Here is a 15,132-nt window from a genome sequence, read left to right as displayed (position 1 = left end):
CAATTTCTTTGCTGAGTGGTCAGATAGTTAAAGGAGATGGTCATTTGGACTTGGTTGCATTGTAAAAACTTATGCTGAGACTGGGGGGGGGGGGAGAAGAGGAGTAAGTAAAAATAATTTAAAAAACGAGGGGAACTTCCATTACTGACTTATCTAATAAACAGACTTTTTGTCATGTAAATATTTTGGGAAAAAGAGACTCAGATGTTTCAGAGAGATCCTGCCTTAATGAATGCACCAACAAAGCCTTCTTCTGGTTGACAAGCCCAGCATATTAACTGCTAGGCCACTGCAGCCCCAACCCCCAATGCTGTATTCTGACCCCCAATTCTTGCCATTACAACTCATAAGGAAAGCCTGTGCGAATCTTGCTTCTGTGATTGTATTCTTAGGTTAAGGAGATTGGGATGTGTTTCTCCAAGCATTCCCGATTTTTCTTCTTTGGTCAGTGGAAAAGAAAGGGGGAACCATTTTTGACTTGTAGCACCAATAGCAAGACTGATCCCACTTTTAAATGGAGCAAAGCATCTACTATCTCTAATAGATTATTTGCTCTAGTATCCAGAGCAACCGATTCATTCTGCTTAACGAAAAGAAAGCTGCCAGCATAGCCTTGAGCTTTGATGTTTCTATCTGGGGTTTCTCCAAATGAAGCTTCAGTAGCTCTTTGGATTGACTTGTCCCCTCGTGGTCTTGATCTGAGAAGTTACCTAAGCAAGTACAAAGCCAACAGACTTGGAAGCCATTGCAAACAATGAGAAATTTGTGTGTGGATGGATGGAGAGCGGGATCGTTTTGGGTGAATAGTGGATGCAGTGGCAATTCAGGAAGGGTAAAAACGAAAATCGACAGCAGCTAATCGACCTCAAGAGAGTCTTGATTGAAAACATTAACCATTCTGGTTTCAGATTTCATCCATGTCCCTAAAAAAGAATATTTGAGCCACCCATAAAATTGCCTCAAGTCAGAAGTGTCTGTTGCTAGCCATGATAACATCAATGTAAAAAAAACGCATTAAGGTGCCACAATAAAAACCTTACCCTTTTGTATTTGCATCATACATAATACATAAGTAGAAACTGCACTATGAAGTTGTGAAGTATCTTTTGCCATTTCCAACCTTCCTCCCCCACAATATATACTTCAACTTTAGCATTTACCTGAGGTTTACTTATGTTCTTTTATTTCTCTCTTTGTCTTACACTTTGGCTTACACTACACTGGAATTCACCATCTTATCCCCTCTAGCTCCACCTACATCAGGGGTGTCCAAACTTGGGAACTTTAAGACTTGTGGACTTCAACTCCCAGAATTCCCCAGCCAGCCATGCTGGCTGGGGAATTCTGGGAGTTGAAGTCCACAAGTCTTAAAGTTCTCAAGTTTGGACACCCCTGACCTACATAGATGAAAGCTCTTGAAATCAAAGATTCCTACTTTATTCTTTCCCATATTTGGTTTTTTTCTAGAAGTGTTGGCCATCCCACCTCCCTAATGATCAACCAACAGGTTCCGCTTCAGGTTGGAGACAGCTGCCCTGCTTGCTTGGAGAAAGGGCCCTGAACACACTCCAACCATAATCTGACATCTGCTCTCAAGAGCCCCACTTCCTTTCGGACAAAAGAGGGGTGTGGACCTCTACAAGAAAGGGAGGCAATGATTTCAACTATCCAGGCATTGCCTCTGGGAAGCCCTGTCTCATTGTAGTTTTCCACATCTAAAGACCTGGCCACAAGCAGGGAGTGGGGAATGGAGAAAGAGAAAAGGCCAGGGTGGATTCTTTTCCCTGTCCACGGCTTGCTTTTCAGTCCAAAGTAGCCCCCAAGGCAGCTCTGGGGATCAAGGAATCTGCCTGTTTCTGAACACCACAGGCCTACAGGCAGGCTAAAATAACGGCCAAATTACAGCCTTTCCTTTTTGCAATTACAGGACATCTGCTTACTGCAAAAAACTAGGGAAAGCTATCATATTTTCCCCCAAATATTTATAAACAGTTATAAACATGCTGATTTGCTTGCAATCTGAAATAGTAGCATAGATAAATCTGGGGGGACTGGGCTCTCATTTAGCTGGCTGTGGGTGCGTTTTCGATCTGAGATTCACCTGCATCTCAAGCTTTGCACAGTCTTCAATAGCAAACAAATCAGGTCATAAGTAAGACATTTGAAGGTATGGAATATTTTAATTCTATTCGGGGAGTGAGCAGTGGAGGGATCAATCCTTCTTCACTGCCTTAACTAGGGATTGTATGCAAGAACTGATTGCACTGCCAATCATCTTTCTTCTAGGTCAGAAGGTCAGTTGGCAATTAATGGCTTGTTAATGCAAAATGTACATTAAAAAAAAACAAGCTTCTAGTTCTCAGGACTGTGAAATGTAGGGCTCTCAGATCCCAAAGGTGGATGACCAGCAGAGGGCAGCAAAAGCTTTGAGTTTTTTCACTTAGCATATTGCGATGGGGCAACATATTCTAATATGGTGGAAACAGTAGTGGGTTCCTAACCAGGTTACTACCGGTTTGCTGAGAGGGTGTTTGGCTCCCTTCACTCGCACATGCCCTTGCCGTGCGTTGCTGTGTATATGTGCAGTTGACTGAAAACTGTTCTGCACATGTGCAGAAACATGCCCGCAACGGCAGAAGAAACTGGGGAACCGGTTTGGGGCGTGGCAGGCCTGGGTCTCTACAGTTCCAGTGACCCAGGCCGCCATACCACTACCGGTTCAGCCAAATCGGTCTGAATTGGTAGGTCCCCACCACTGGGCAGAAAGCTTATAATGAACATCTAACTCACTTTAAAATTAATTTCTTAGCAGTATTTTTGGAAGTGGTTGACTTCTGCCTTTATCCCAGAGCTGAGAGAGAATGATTAGCTCAGAGGCACCCAAATGACTTCATGCCTAAAAATCTCCATCTTCCATCAGTTTCTAGCCCAGTGCCTCAAACCATTGCATCAAACCCACTTGTTTTCTTTCAAAGCACGCCATCACCGAACCGGTTGTTAAACTGGCAGGATCCCACCACTGTGGCCCTGGGATAGAAGCTGTTTTTCAGCCTATTTGTCCTTGTTTTTATTACCCTGTACCGTCTTCTAGATGGTAATAGTTCAAAAAAAAAAGGGTGCCCAGGATGAGATGTATCTTTAAGAATGTTTTGAACTTTCTTAAGGCAGTGGGAGCTATAAAGCTCTTCCAAAGAGGGGAGAGGGCAATCAATGATCCTTTGGGCAATGACGTTAGCCCTCTGGGGCGCAGTCCTATCTGCCACTGTGCAATTGGCAAACCAGACCCAGGTGCATATGGCTTATATACTTTTTGTGATGTCATTATTATAACTACAAATTTACATTTAAGTTTTATTTTGTTTTGGTTCACTGTCATCCTTTACCACCTGAATCTGACTGCAAAATTTCCAACAAGATTTGTTTGGAAAAACTGGAGGATTTATTGAATGTAAACACAGGAATGAAAATGTGGATTGTACATTCCTAACTAAAGCTAAAGCTTTGTAGGTTAAGAGTCCTGTGTGATTGGTAAAAATGGCATATCTGTGGTTCAAAAGGCAAAGTCAGCTCAAATTGGATATAGAATGAGATTTTTTTAAAAAAAAAAACATTTATTTTAAATTCCATCTGCTTTTCTGTAGCCATCTACCTTTTCCTGTTTTATTCAGACTTAAAATTGTAAATTTTGGGAGAGGGGGGTTACACATTTCTTCAAAACTGGCAGCAGCTGCTAGAAGGGCACGGGCTGCATAAAAACCTGGCATGATAGGCAGGGAGCTGCAGCTTCTGTACCCATGCTGTACACCCTTTCCCCATCCTAACAATGGAAAAATAACATACGGTCAGTGTAAGCATTTGCAGCTGGTAGTCTCCTGACACATCAGGAAAAAAAAATACGAAAAAAAGATGGGAAATGCTATGCTAAAAATAAGCAGGAAGTATGTTCCTTTGACCCTCTTTTCTTTCATATTGCTCTTTGATCGCTCACTTTTTGTGAAATATCCAAGGAACATCATGTCATTGCATCCTGTTTTTTCTTCTTCTTTTGGATTTCCTTTTTTTTTTTTGGTGGAAATTTAGGGAATGGGGATGGCTGATAATACAATGCAATGGCAAGAGCAGTTCTTTTAGTGAAATGGACATATATTACTATACCAGTTGTAGTGTCTTTAATGAAAGAGTACTTGTTTTAGGATTCTATACACAAAAAGAAACTTTTTAAAAAAAATACTATGAGACCTTTATTCTGAATAGCACTTGACCGTAGGTAAATTTTCTAGGAGAATCATTTCAGGAGAATTGACATTTGCTTTCAGCTAAATGCAGAACATCCAGCCCATAGTAATGCTGAAGGACTCTGATATGAACATAACTACAATTAGGATAACGTGGAAGAGAATTTAAATTTAAAATTATAATTACAATTACAATTTTTAGACTTGTAGAGTCATAGAACTGTGGACTTGGAAGGGAACATAAGAATCTCACTCAGTCCCCGGCAAGAAAAAAGAGTTAAACCCCTCACCCCTCACATCCTGGACATAAATTGTTTCAACTTCTACCCTCAAGATTATGCTCGATAGGGCATTGCACATCAGAACATCTAGACATAAGACAGTTCCCCCTCCCCATGTCATCACTCTGCTAAACATTTAATTCCCTCAACATTGTCAAACTATTTAGTAAGGCTATATTACTATTCTTCTTCTCATCTTTCCTATTACCTATCTCTTTTTCTACTTATGACTATAACTTTGTTGCTTGTATCTTTATGATTTATATTGTTTTTATATTTAATTTCCTAGTATGATTTATGTTTGCTTATTTAGTATTCTATGACTATCACTAAGTGTTGTATCTTATGATGTATGATGAATGTATTTTTATGATGACTATGATCATGATTTATCACTTATAGCTTTTATGTACACCAAGAGGTTATGCACTGAAGACAAATTCCTTGTGTGTACAATCACACTTGGCCAATAAAGAATTCTATTCTATTCTATTCTCAAGAAGTGGCTGATATCCTATCTTCCCTTAACCTTCTCTCCCCCCGCCCCCCTGGTTGAACAATCCAAGGTTCTGCCACCTAGCCTCATAGTCCTTATATTAACTTGGTTGATGTCTTCCAAAACCCTTCTAACCTAACCTTTTGGTAAATTGAGTGGTAAAAAAGTAATCCAGGTATGGTTTCACCAGCGCAAAGCAGAGGGGAATAAAGACTTCACTAGTTGTTCAGGCAGCATTTCTACGATGGAGCCCAGAATTGCTTTAACCATTCTAGAAATTGTCTCACACTACTCGCCCATGTTTAGCTTGTTGTCAATGACCACACCTTAATCCCTTTCCAATCTAGTGCTTTCAAGCCGTCAATTCTTTATCTTCTATATGTTCCCTATATTTTCTCTCTTTCAGGAGTAATGCTTCATGTTTCTTTCTGTTGAAGGGCATCTTAGTCCAGTCTTCCAATCTATCCAGATTAGATTACAATCCCATCCTGTTATCATAGGCATTGCTCAGGCCTCCGTGCACATTTGATTACCTTTTAATTAACTAGGTTATTAATAAAAAGGTTGAATGATATTGACACTAAGGCAGTTTCATGTGAGTTCATTGATTACTGTTTTCCTGTTTGGTGTAATTGTTAGGACATGAGGCTAGAAAGCAAGAGATCATGAAGCAGCTGGGTGGTTTTTGGGCTGACCTGTCCATTTTTTTTAGTCCAAGGAAGCAAGTAAGGGCAACCCACTTCTGAAAATCTTGGCAAGAAAACTGAAAGGTTTAGGCAATCACCAGAAGGCAAAACTGGCTTAAAGGCACAAACACCCACCCACCCACCCACACAATTTTGATGGTGATGTTCTGAGTGAAATGATTTTTCACCTTATGCTTTGTGTTCATTCCATTTTGAAATGTTTTTTTCAAAGACACATTCCTGTGTCATTGATCTTTAAATCTTTATTTATTTTATTTATGTATTTTACTTTTGTTCCATTTGACTGCCAAAGAATCTGCACTGTGAAAATGCAGCTTCTCCTTCAGACTTGTTACATATTATGAAGAAGATTCCTAATCTATTTGTAGGCTGTATATAATACTTTCCTCAATGAGGCCCCCAAATGTTTGCCGCTACAATTCCCAGAATTTCCAGGAAGCACGGCTGTTGGCTGTAGTTGCTGAACTTGATGAGGTTTTCTTTGTTTGCATGATCATATTTCTAGAGTTGCCTAACTCAACCAACTCTAGGTGGTTTACAGTAAAAGCAATCAATAATAACTCCCTACACCCCCCTCCCCCAGGAGGGTCAAACCAGCTAAAAAAACCAACATACATTAAAAAAAGAAAGAACAAGACCTAGTCATGTATCATCCAACAAAAAACCTCTCAGGTCCTGGGAGGTTGGGAACTCTATTTTCAAGGTTCACTGAGAACAGGGGTGTCGAACTCAATTTCATGGAGGGCTGCATCAGGGTTGTGTTTGATCTCGGCGGGGGGGGGGGGGAGGCAGGGGGGCATGGCCAGGAGGGCATGGCCAGCTCAAAATCACTTGTGTTGGAGGCACCTGTGGTGGCCCAAGCGCTCTGCCAATGAAAATGGGCTCCCAAGCTCCATTTTCACCTGCGACGGCCTTCTGCAATCTTCTGCCAGCAAAAACGGAGCTCAGATGGGCAGCCTGCTGCCCTCGCAAGCTCCATTTTTACTGGCAGAGGCACCAGGGGCCAGTCCTTTTGCTATTTCCAGGGCGGCTCCACGGTCCAGATCTAAACACCTTGTGGGCCGGATCCAGCCCCCAGGCCTTGAGTTTGACACCCCTGACTTAGAGGATGACAAGGTCAAGGCAATGCAAACTTCAGGAGGGAGCGGGACTAGTATTCTAGAGGACAGATGTCATGGTAAGGAAAGTAAGCTCAGGTGCATTGCTTCAAAGATGGGACCTGCAGCATGCCCACTCTACTGAATCTTACCGGGGAGATGGGCAAAAAACATGCGAGGAAGTCGATTCTTTAGGAAACCAGGCCGTATGTCATGGAAAGGCCACCACCAATACTTTGAATTGAACCTGAAGATCATGGGATGCAATACAGATGTTACCGTGCTAGGTACCAAACAGGGACAGCTGCCTCTGCAGCAATGGTGGGTTTCAATTTTGTTCACTATCGGTTTGCTTGTGCACGTGCGCGCGCTTGTGCGTGCGCGCAACACTTCTGCGCATGTGCAGAAGCATCCGGGTGGGTGGGCGGAGCCTCCCACTGCCGCCACTACCGGTTCACCCAATCCAGTCCGAACCGGGAGTAACCCACCACTGCTCTGCAGTTGTAGAAATGTTCTAAAGGCAAGGGGAGGAAAGATACGATAGAGAAAGGCAGGTTCCATCATGAAGACTAGAAGTGCTAGAAGGATGAATGGCAATTGTTCTAAGGAGGATTAAAAGGAGAAATAACTCGCTGCACTGAAAATCTGTGAGATTTTTTTTTTTTTATCCTGTACTGACTAGAGAAGGAGAGTCCCAGCAGGATAGCTGAGAGGACCACCAAGGCAGATAATAGAGATGTTGCAGGCCAGATGTGAGGTTAACTCAGATCTGAAGGATGAAGCAGCCGCTGTGTAGAGGACAAAACTGCTTAACGGTTGCTTTGACATGGGAGGAGAAATGAGGCAGAGGCTGACTGCTGTCTAGATGGTAAGGTACCTCATGTAACAGAAAGAGGGAAACAAATTTAACCCGGTCGACTGCCCTGCCAGAAACTGCTTTAGTTCAGTTACATAAACAAAAGTAGCCTTTCATTAAAAGACAGTGCCTAGGACTGCAAAGCAAAAGTCAAAAACCAGAGCATGGAGCAATGAGAGACTCCAAATGTAGCAACTAGCAGCGGGAGGAATTGTGGGCCAGGAACTAAGAGGCACTCTTTGTTCCCGTCTCCCAAAAATGAGGAATAAGAGAATACCCCAAATTAATTAGAAAAAGTTGGGCTTGAAAGATGGAGGATCTGGGTGATGGCCAGAGAACATATTGCCTTTGGTTGAAGTATGGTGTGGTTAATAATTGAAATAAGCAAGCCCAGAGGGCTTTAGTAACAAAGAGGTTTCCCCAGCTGAGCCTGGTTTCCTTTTCACCCATTTCCTCTGCAAACAAGAAAAAGCAAAATCTTCCACCAGTGCTTTCAAATGAGTCTTTCTTGGCAGACCGAGTTGGCACCCCCAGAGAAGCAGCGTTACAGCTGTTTGCAGGCCCTGGACTGAATGAAACGAAGCTCTATGTTGCCAAGTCAACCCAGCTTTGGGGGATAGGCCATTGGCAAGGATCCAAGTCGTTACTCCAGCAATTCTGGGCTGAGTTTTGAAAGATATTTATTGCGCAATCAACACTGGAGTGAGGATACTCACTCTCTCCCACATTTTCTGATGTCCCTGACTCATCACCCGTCCCTCCTGGTTCTTAAGGGCTTGGGGTTTTGTCTCTTCTCCTTCATATAATGAAATGATTAACTGTACAGAGTCTCAACTGGGAAGTGCTTGATTCAAATCTGGATTCCATTATGGAGTCACTATGTTGCCACATCCATGTCAGTCTTGCATTAATTAAATAAAGTTCCCTATTTAAACTAAACTAAATTAAATTAAATTAATAGAGTGTTACCCTAAATAACAGAAATAAATAAAAAATAAAGTTACAGTAATTTGCAACCTCCCTTACCCTTGGGCTGCCAGAAATGGTGGCTGTCATGACTCTTGTAGTTCTACTTGATTGGCTTGATGAGACTCAGTTCAAACTTGTTTCTTAGCACCTAGCATCAGAGGGAAACAATTGAAAAGTATATCCTCTTGAATTTACTGGAGAAAAAGTGGGTCCATTGCATTTCTTTCTTTCCTTCCTTCCTTCCTTCCTTCCTTCCTTCCTTCCTTCCTTCCTTCCTTCCTCCCTCCCTCCCTCCCTCCCTCCTTCCATACTTCCCCTTTCCCCACTCTTTCCCTGGACTATATCCATGGCAGTAAGATCTTTGTTGCACTACAGTTTCATGCAAAAGGACAAAAAGGGACATTTCCATTTATCACATGATCATCTGGGGATGAGAAGAATGGGAGGGCAACAACTCTAGATCTCTAGAGAGGGGAAAACGGGGTGGGGGAAGTGGATAGTTGTGACAGAGCAACCAGTGAAACAGGTAATGTGGGGAGTTGTAGAATGGGCTTGAGCAAGGTTTGTCCCACCTTTATAATGTCACTGAAGAGGAACAAGAAAAATCCAAAGATTAGCTCTGGTCCTCTTACCAGAGCATTGGGCTGTGGTAGGTGCCCAATGATACCATGCTTAGAATTATTGTCAATAACAAAGAAACTCTGATTCTGAGGACCCCGAGAATCTCAGCTCCAAGCACTTTCTGATCTCTGCCCATCTTTTCCATACCTTAGCCTGGGACCTCGCAGTATGGAGCACTTCCTTCTTCTGATACCCCTCCTGGGTCTGGTGAGCAGCGAACTGCCATTTGTACAAAGAGGATTCTGGGACTTCTCCATGGACGATCCCTCGGTCCAAGAAGAGGAAGAGGCATCTGGGATCTTCCCTACTTCGAGTGGAGCTGAGGCACCAGACATTCCTTTCTACCCAGGCCTCTGTCCCTTTGGCTGCCATTGCCACCTAAGAGTGGTCCAATGCTCTGATCTGGGTGAGTCTCTCTCTTCAGGGGGTGGGGGAGGAGATTACAGCAATTGGGCAAGACTGTGATCCAGCATTCATTCTGGAGATCCTAGTGCTATGAACAGAGGTAAATGCTTATTGTTGGAAAATGTAAACATAGGGAACAAAAGAGTTTAAAATAGAAAACAGTTGTTCCAAAAACTATTAGAACATTGAATAATAGGGTTGGAAGGGACCTTGGAGGTCTTCTAGTACAACCCCCCTGCACAAGCAGGAGATCTATACCAGTGTTTCTCAAACTTGGCGACTTTAAGTCCTGTGGACTTCAACTCCCAGAATTCCCCAGCCAGCTATGCTGGCTGGGGGATTCTGGGAGTTGAAGTCCACAGGACTTAAAGTCGCCAAGTTTGAGAAACACTGATCTATACCATTCTAGCCAAATGGCTGTCAAATGTGAGAAATCAGGAAACCCAAGCAATTCAAATGTATATAATGGTGTATTTCAATCTTAAACTTCCCTACAAGAATATGAACTACTAAAAGTCAAAGCAAATTGGCAGTAGATAAGAGTTAATGGAATTCAAGGTGAGCTGGACTTAGATCTTTTATGGGCATGAAGGGATGCAAGACTGATGACACATTTGACCTTTCCCTCGGGCTCAGCCTGGTCATCTCCTGCACCAATCTTTTCTTAAAAACTTTCAGAGATGAAGCACTCACAAGTTCTGGAGTTAAGCCACTCCACTGGTTAATTGTTCTCACAGTCAGGGAATTTCTCCTTAGTTCTAGATATGTTTTTAGCAGATGGGTGAATGGATGAATGGGTGAATGGATAGATGGAAGGAAGGAAGGAAACACAGATAAGAGCAACCATCTGGAATCTTTAGATCTTTGTCTCCATCAGACAAAGTATCAACAAATACAGGGAAATGACAAACTGCTGAAGTTTGCAGTGTCTCCCGTGAACCTTGCTAGAACTTCCCACAACAGCTTTCTATTTGGCTCCCTTTTCCATGCCTTGTCCCCATTCTGTCTGTCAAGCAGGCTTCTGAGAGTAAACAAAGACCTATTTGGCAAACTCTAGAGGCAGCTGAGGAGGAGAAGAGAAACCTGGCTATGTGATTTATCCAGGGGTGGGCTGCTGGGGGTATGAAATACATGGCAGTTCAGTAAAGTCTCAAATTATTTGTCCCACTTATTTCACTTCACGGTAAGTTGGTCTTCTTCCCCCAGAAGTAACTCCTAGGGAATCCAGACCTTGGATTGACAACATAGAAAGTTTGGCATGAAGGTGGGGGCTACAACTGTCCTGATGGACTTTACTTTCTCCTTGTTTTTCTGAACAGAATGGGCGTTTTGCAGGTGTAAAAAGTGCAGGACTGCATAAATCAATAGCTCAGAGTTGAGACAAGGGCACCATCCTGAGGATAGTAGGTTAAAATCGGATTGCCAGGCCATTCCAGAGACCGCTATTGAAACACTAGTAAAACAGAGACTGTCTTATTTTTTTAAAAACTTTATTCGGTTTTTTAAAATTAAAGAGGTAGAAACTAACAAAAACTAATAATTAAGACAGAAAGTCCTGCAAGACTGATTGTGCTGTCACTCCTTTGCCTTCTCATACTAAATCATATTATATTATTTGTTATTCATATAATCAATCAGGGAGGATCTGCCTGAGCCGCTTCCTAATGTTATCTCATTGGTTTTGGACTTATAAAAGGTTTTAGCCCCTTTCCAGGGTTAGAACAATGTGCATGTAGGTATCTATGTACATACATGTGTGTAAGTATCTCCATTGTGCAATGATAGGCACATTTCAGGGTTATGTGATTTTCAGTTTCATTTTTAACTGAAACTGCCATTCCCCCACCCCCACCCCTGCCCCCAAACAACAAATTCTGGAGCCTTAGTTGAAATATATGCACTTAAAAGCAAAGAATTTGGAGACCAGAAGTTTGTTTTCATGAGCAGAAATTTATTGAGCTGGAAGTTCTTCTGTCTCATAATTCCAATCTAGTGATTTTGTTGCTGCTGTGGTCAAACAGGCAGGACTCAGATATCCTTATTGCAGTTCCCCCAGAGATTTACCAAGAAATTCAGATTCACTCTACCTGTGCTCTTCAGATTGTACAAAAGGGCATATTGATTCCAAAGCATTTACCGGTACTCCTCAATTTACAGCTGTAATTGAGCCTGTAATTACTGTTGTACAGTGGGTATCATTAAGGCAATCCTTAAATGGGTCACTATGTGACTGAATTTATAACCTTTTGGTGGTGGTTTAGGTTTAGGTTTATTTGGATTTATATGCCGCCCTTCTCCAAAGGACTCAGGGCGGCGTACAACATTAAAAACACATCACAAAAGTTAAAAAAAAGATTAAACCCAATTCCAAAAAGACCAAACCGATTTTTTTAAAAAAAGAAACAGTACATTTAAAATAAATTAAAATTAACATTAACATTAACAGGCCAGGCCGGCTTGCTGGAAAAGCCAACTTTTTAGGGCGCGTCGGAAGGACCGGAGGTCAGGGATTATGCGGAGCTCCGGGGGCAGCTCATTCCAGAGGGAAGGCGCTCCCACAGAGAAGGCTCTCTCCCTGGGGGTCACCAGCCGACACTGCTTGGCCGACGGCACACTGCTTGGCCGACGGCACCCTGAGGAGGCCAACTCTGTGGGATCGTACTGGACGGTGGGAGGCTACTGGTGGCAGTAGGTGATCTCGCAGTGGTGGTGGTCATTAAGCAAACAAATGCCTTGATGGTTAAATGAACCCATTTTCTTCAATTTGCATTTTTTGACAGAAGCTGGAAGTAAATGCCAGAAACAGGCAAAAACACAAAAAAATTGCAGTCATGTGACTGTGGGATGCTGCAAACCGCCGTAAATGTGAGCTAGTTGTCAAGCATCCAAAATGTGATCACATGATCACAGGGTGTGTGGACATCGGAACTCCAGAAGTGGGATGCAAGCAGCTCTAGAGAAATTTATTCTAACTTTGAATGGTTGTTAAATGAGGACTACCTGTATAATCTAATAGAAATTACAGAGGAGGGTGTCTGAGGGGCATATCAGGGATGCCCAAATCACCAGACTCTGAATGTGAAGCAATTCTTTCTGGTCCCTAGCTCAAGATGTAGCCAGAATTACCCAAGCACCCAAGGGTGTACTCTTGGGTAAGAATACCTGAGTGGGATGCGGTGGCTCAGTGGCAAAGATGCTGAGCTTGTTGATCGAAAGGTCAGTGGTTCGGCGGTTCGAATCCCTAGTGCTGTGTAACTGAGTGAGCTCCTGTTACTTGTCCCAGCTTCTCCCAACCTAGCAGTTTGAAAGCATGTAAAAAAGCAAGTAGAAAAATAGGGACCACCTTTGATGGGAAAGTAGCAATGTTCCATGTGCCTTCGGTGTTTAGCCATGCCGGCCACATGACCACGGAGACGTCTTCGGACAGTGTTGGCTCTTCAGCTTTGAAACGGAGATAAGCACCGCCCCCTAGAGTCGGGAATGACTAGCACATATGTGCGAGGGGAACCTTTACCTTTACCTTACCCCAGGTTACTTAAACAAGGTTCCCAAAGACTAAGTAAGAGGGAACATCTTTATTTTAATGTTAACCTTTCAATGACTTTTATCTGTAATGCGCAGCTGTATCTGAATGCATTATTTTGATATGGTTCCAATTTCTGTATAAAAAGAAGAGGGTGCCTAGGAACGAAATTCTGATTGCCAGGTTATCTGTGCATTTGTGAAACTCTCAAAGGCTTTAGAGCAGGCAATTTTCTCTTTTGAAAACCTTGGTTTTGCTTCTGATTTTTGGAAACAGTCATTTACAGTAGTTTTATTCATTCTTCATTGGGCGAACTCATTAAGGGCCTTATTTGAAGTGGTCAACGTAAAAAACAATTCACTATTGACAGTTCTGAGCTGTGCAACAGGGTTTCTTCATGGTGTGGTGAGTTAGGCCATCTTAATCACCGTAAATGAATAGTTAAGACTTAGAGAATAAATCAGAGGCAGACAAGCAGACATGGAGCAGGCAGACATTCAACAGATGCAGTTTTTTTCAAGAACTTAATGTTCATTCCAGACAAGGCATCCCCAACACAATTGATAAAGGAAACACAAGATCTCTACCACAAACTTTTAATACAGCAGCAACAATCCTGTGGATATTTTTCCGGCATGTGCAGACAAAGTATTCATCCCTCATCCCTCCTGCAGCCTTGAATAACGCTCTCGCTTCTAGCACATTAATAATGCATGAGCCCCATCACATTTACCAAGCGTGACTTAGCATTGTGTGACTGTAAACAGGGTAAAATAGATGAATGCAGAATGTGGGCAGAGTCACAGTGAATCCACGTGAGGATGTTGTGACTGTAATAGCAACCCAAAATACAGCATGGTTTATTGTGATCCAGAACTCAGATCAGAATAAGACTGTAGCGCCTGGGCTCAGGCCTGTATTTTACCGAGCTAATGAAGGAGTAACCTCTGCTGCCAATATTGTCCCACCCAGGTAGGAAGAGGAATTCCTTGGAAAGCTGACATCTTTTTGGTTTAGACTTTAATCAGAGCCCAGGCACAGCTTGTCAGTCCAGATTGTAAGATTTTTGGGGGAGGAGGAGGAGGAGGAGGGACAGTCAGGTATGGAGTAGCTCATGGTATATTGTACATGTGGAGCTCTAGGTCGTAATAAAGTGTGTTGGGAAGATACTCAAAGGATGCTTCTGCATGGATTTATTTCCCATCTCCAACTGCTGCAAAATATTTCAACACTGGCCATGCAAACATCTTCGCTCCTGCTCAAAATGCTGAGATCAGAGCTCTCACCAGCTGAGCAACGCAGGAGAGCCAGAACTGGCATTCTGCCAGCGGCCCATTTTCTGAGCACAACAGCTCCTGAAGCAACATCCTTTTTTTTTTTTGCTCTGTTCTAGGCAGAAAGAGGACAATCGAATTGCTGAAGGCATTTCTGTTTTATCTACACCAGTTCCGGCTGGTGGTGGCCATGTCCCTCCAAACTAGCTCTGTCCTCCCCACCCTCCCTCCCATCAGTTTCTTCCATGGGATCCATTTTTTGGCTACAGAGAGCAAGGGAAGAACATGGTGTTTTCTGCATGCAAGGCATTTGCCCTCTGCCCTTGAGCTATACACCGTCCTTAAATACGCAGCTCCCCTGTAATACGACATGAAGCAGCTTCTCAAGACAATTCAGTGGAGCCCAGCTCTCGAAAGTCACCAGGCCATCGATGTTCTCGAGGAAACAGCAAACCTTACAAAGGCGGCTTATGGCTCCCGATGGTTCAGTGGCTTAGGTACAAAAGCATCGGCCAGGTATAACTGAGCAACAGTACTTGTCGGATCATATGTCCTCCGCATAATGATGCAGAGCTAACTGCAAAGCAGCGCAATACTCTAAAAGACGGAGCCTTCCCATCTTTGTGCTCTCTTTCTTGTGGACCGATTCACAACCGTCAAGTTGTGAA

At 42.9% G+C, this 15,132-nt stretch overlaps 1 protein-coding gene across 1 annotated transcript in view; it reads left to right on the top strand.

The window, feature by feature from the left end:
• The window catches only part of BGN (biglycan), a 74,791-nt gene that overhangs the window by 32,701 nt on the left and 26,958 nt on the right, over window positions 1–15,132 (top strand). Inside the window, exon 2 of the mRNA XM_081953116.1 lies at window positions 9,415–9,668. Within this exon, the coding sequence (XP_081809242.1) occupies window positions 9,431–9,668 (238 nt within the window). The 5' untranslated portion in view covers window positions 9,415–9,430. The remainder of the gene's footprint in view (window positions 1–9,414; window positions 9,669–15,132) is intronic.

The sequence above is a fragment of the Natrix helvetica genome (assembly GCF_964273705.1).
Source record: "Natrix helvetica genome assembly, chromosome: 1".
Lineage (NCBI taxonomy): Eukaryota > Metazoa > Chordata > Lepidosauria > Squamata > Natricidae > Natrix > Natrix helvetica.
The sequence above is the reverse complement of the archived record's forward strand: the minus strand, read 5'-3'. Positions and strand labels throughout refer to the sequence as shown.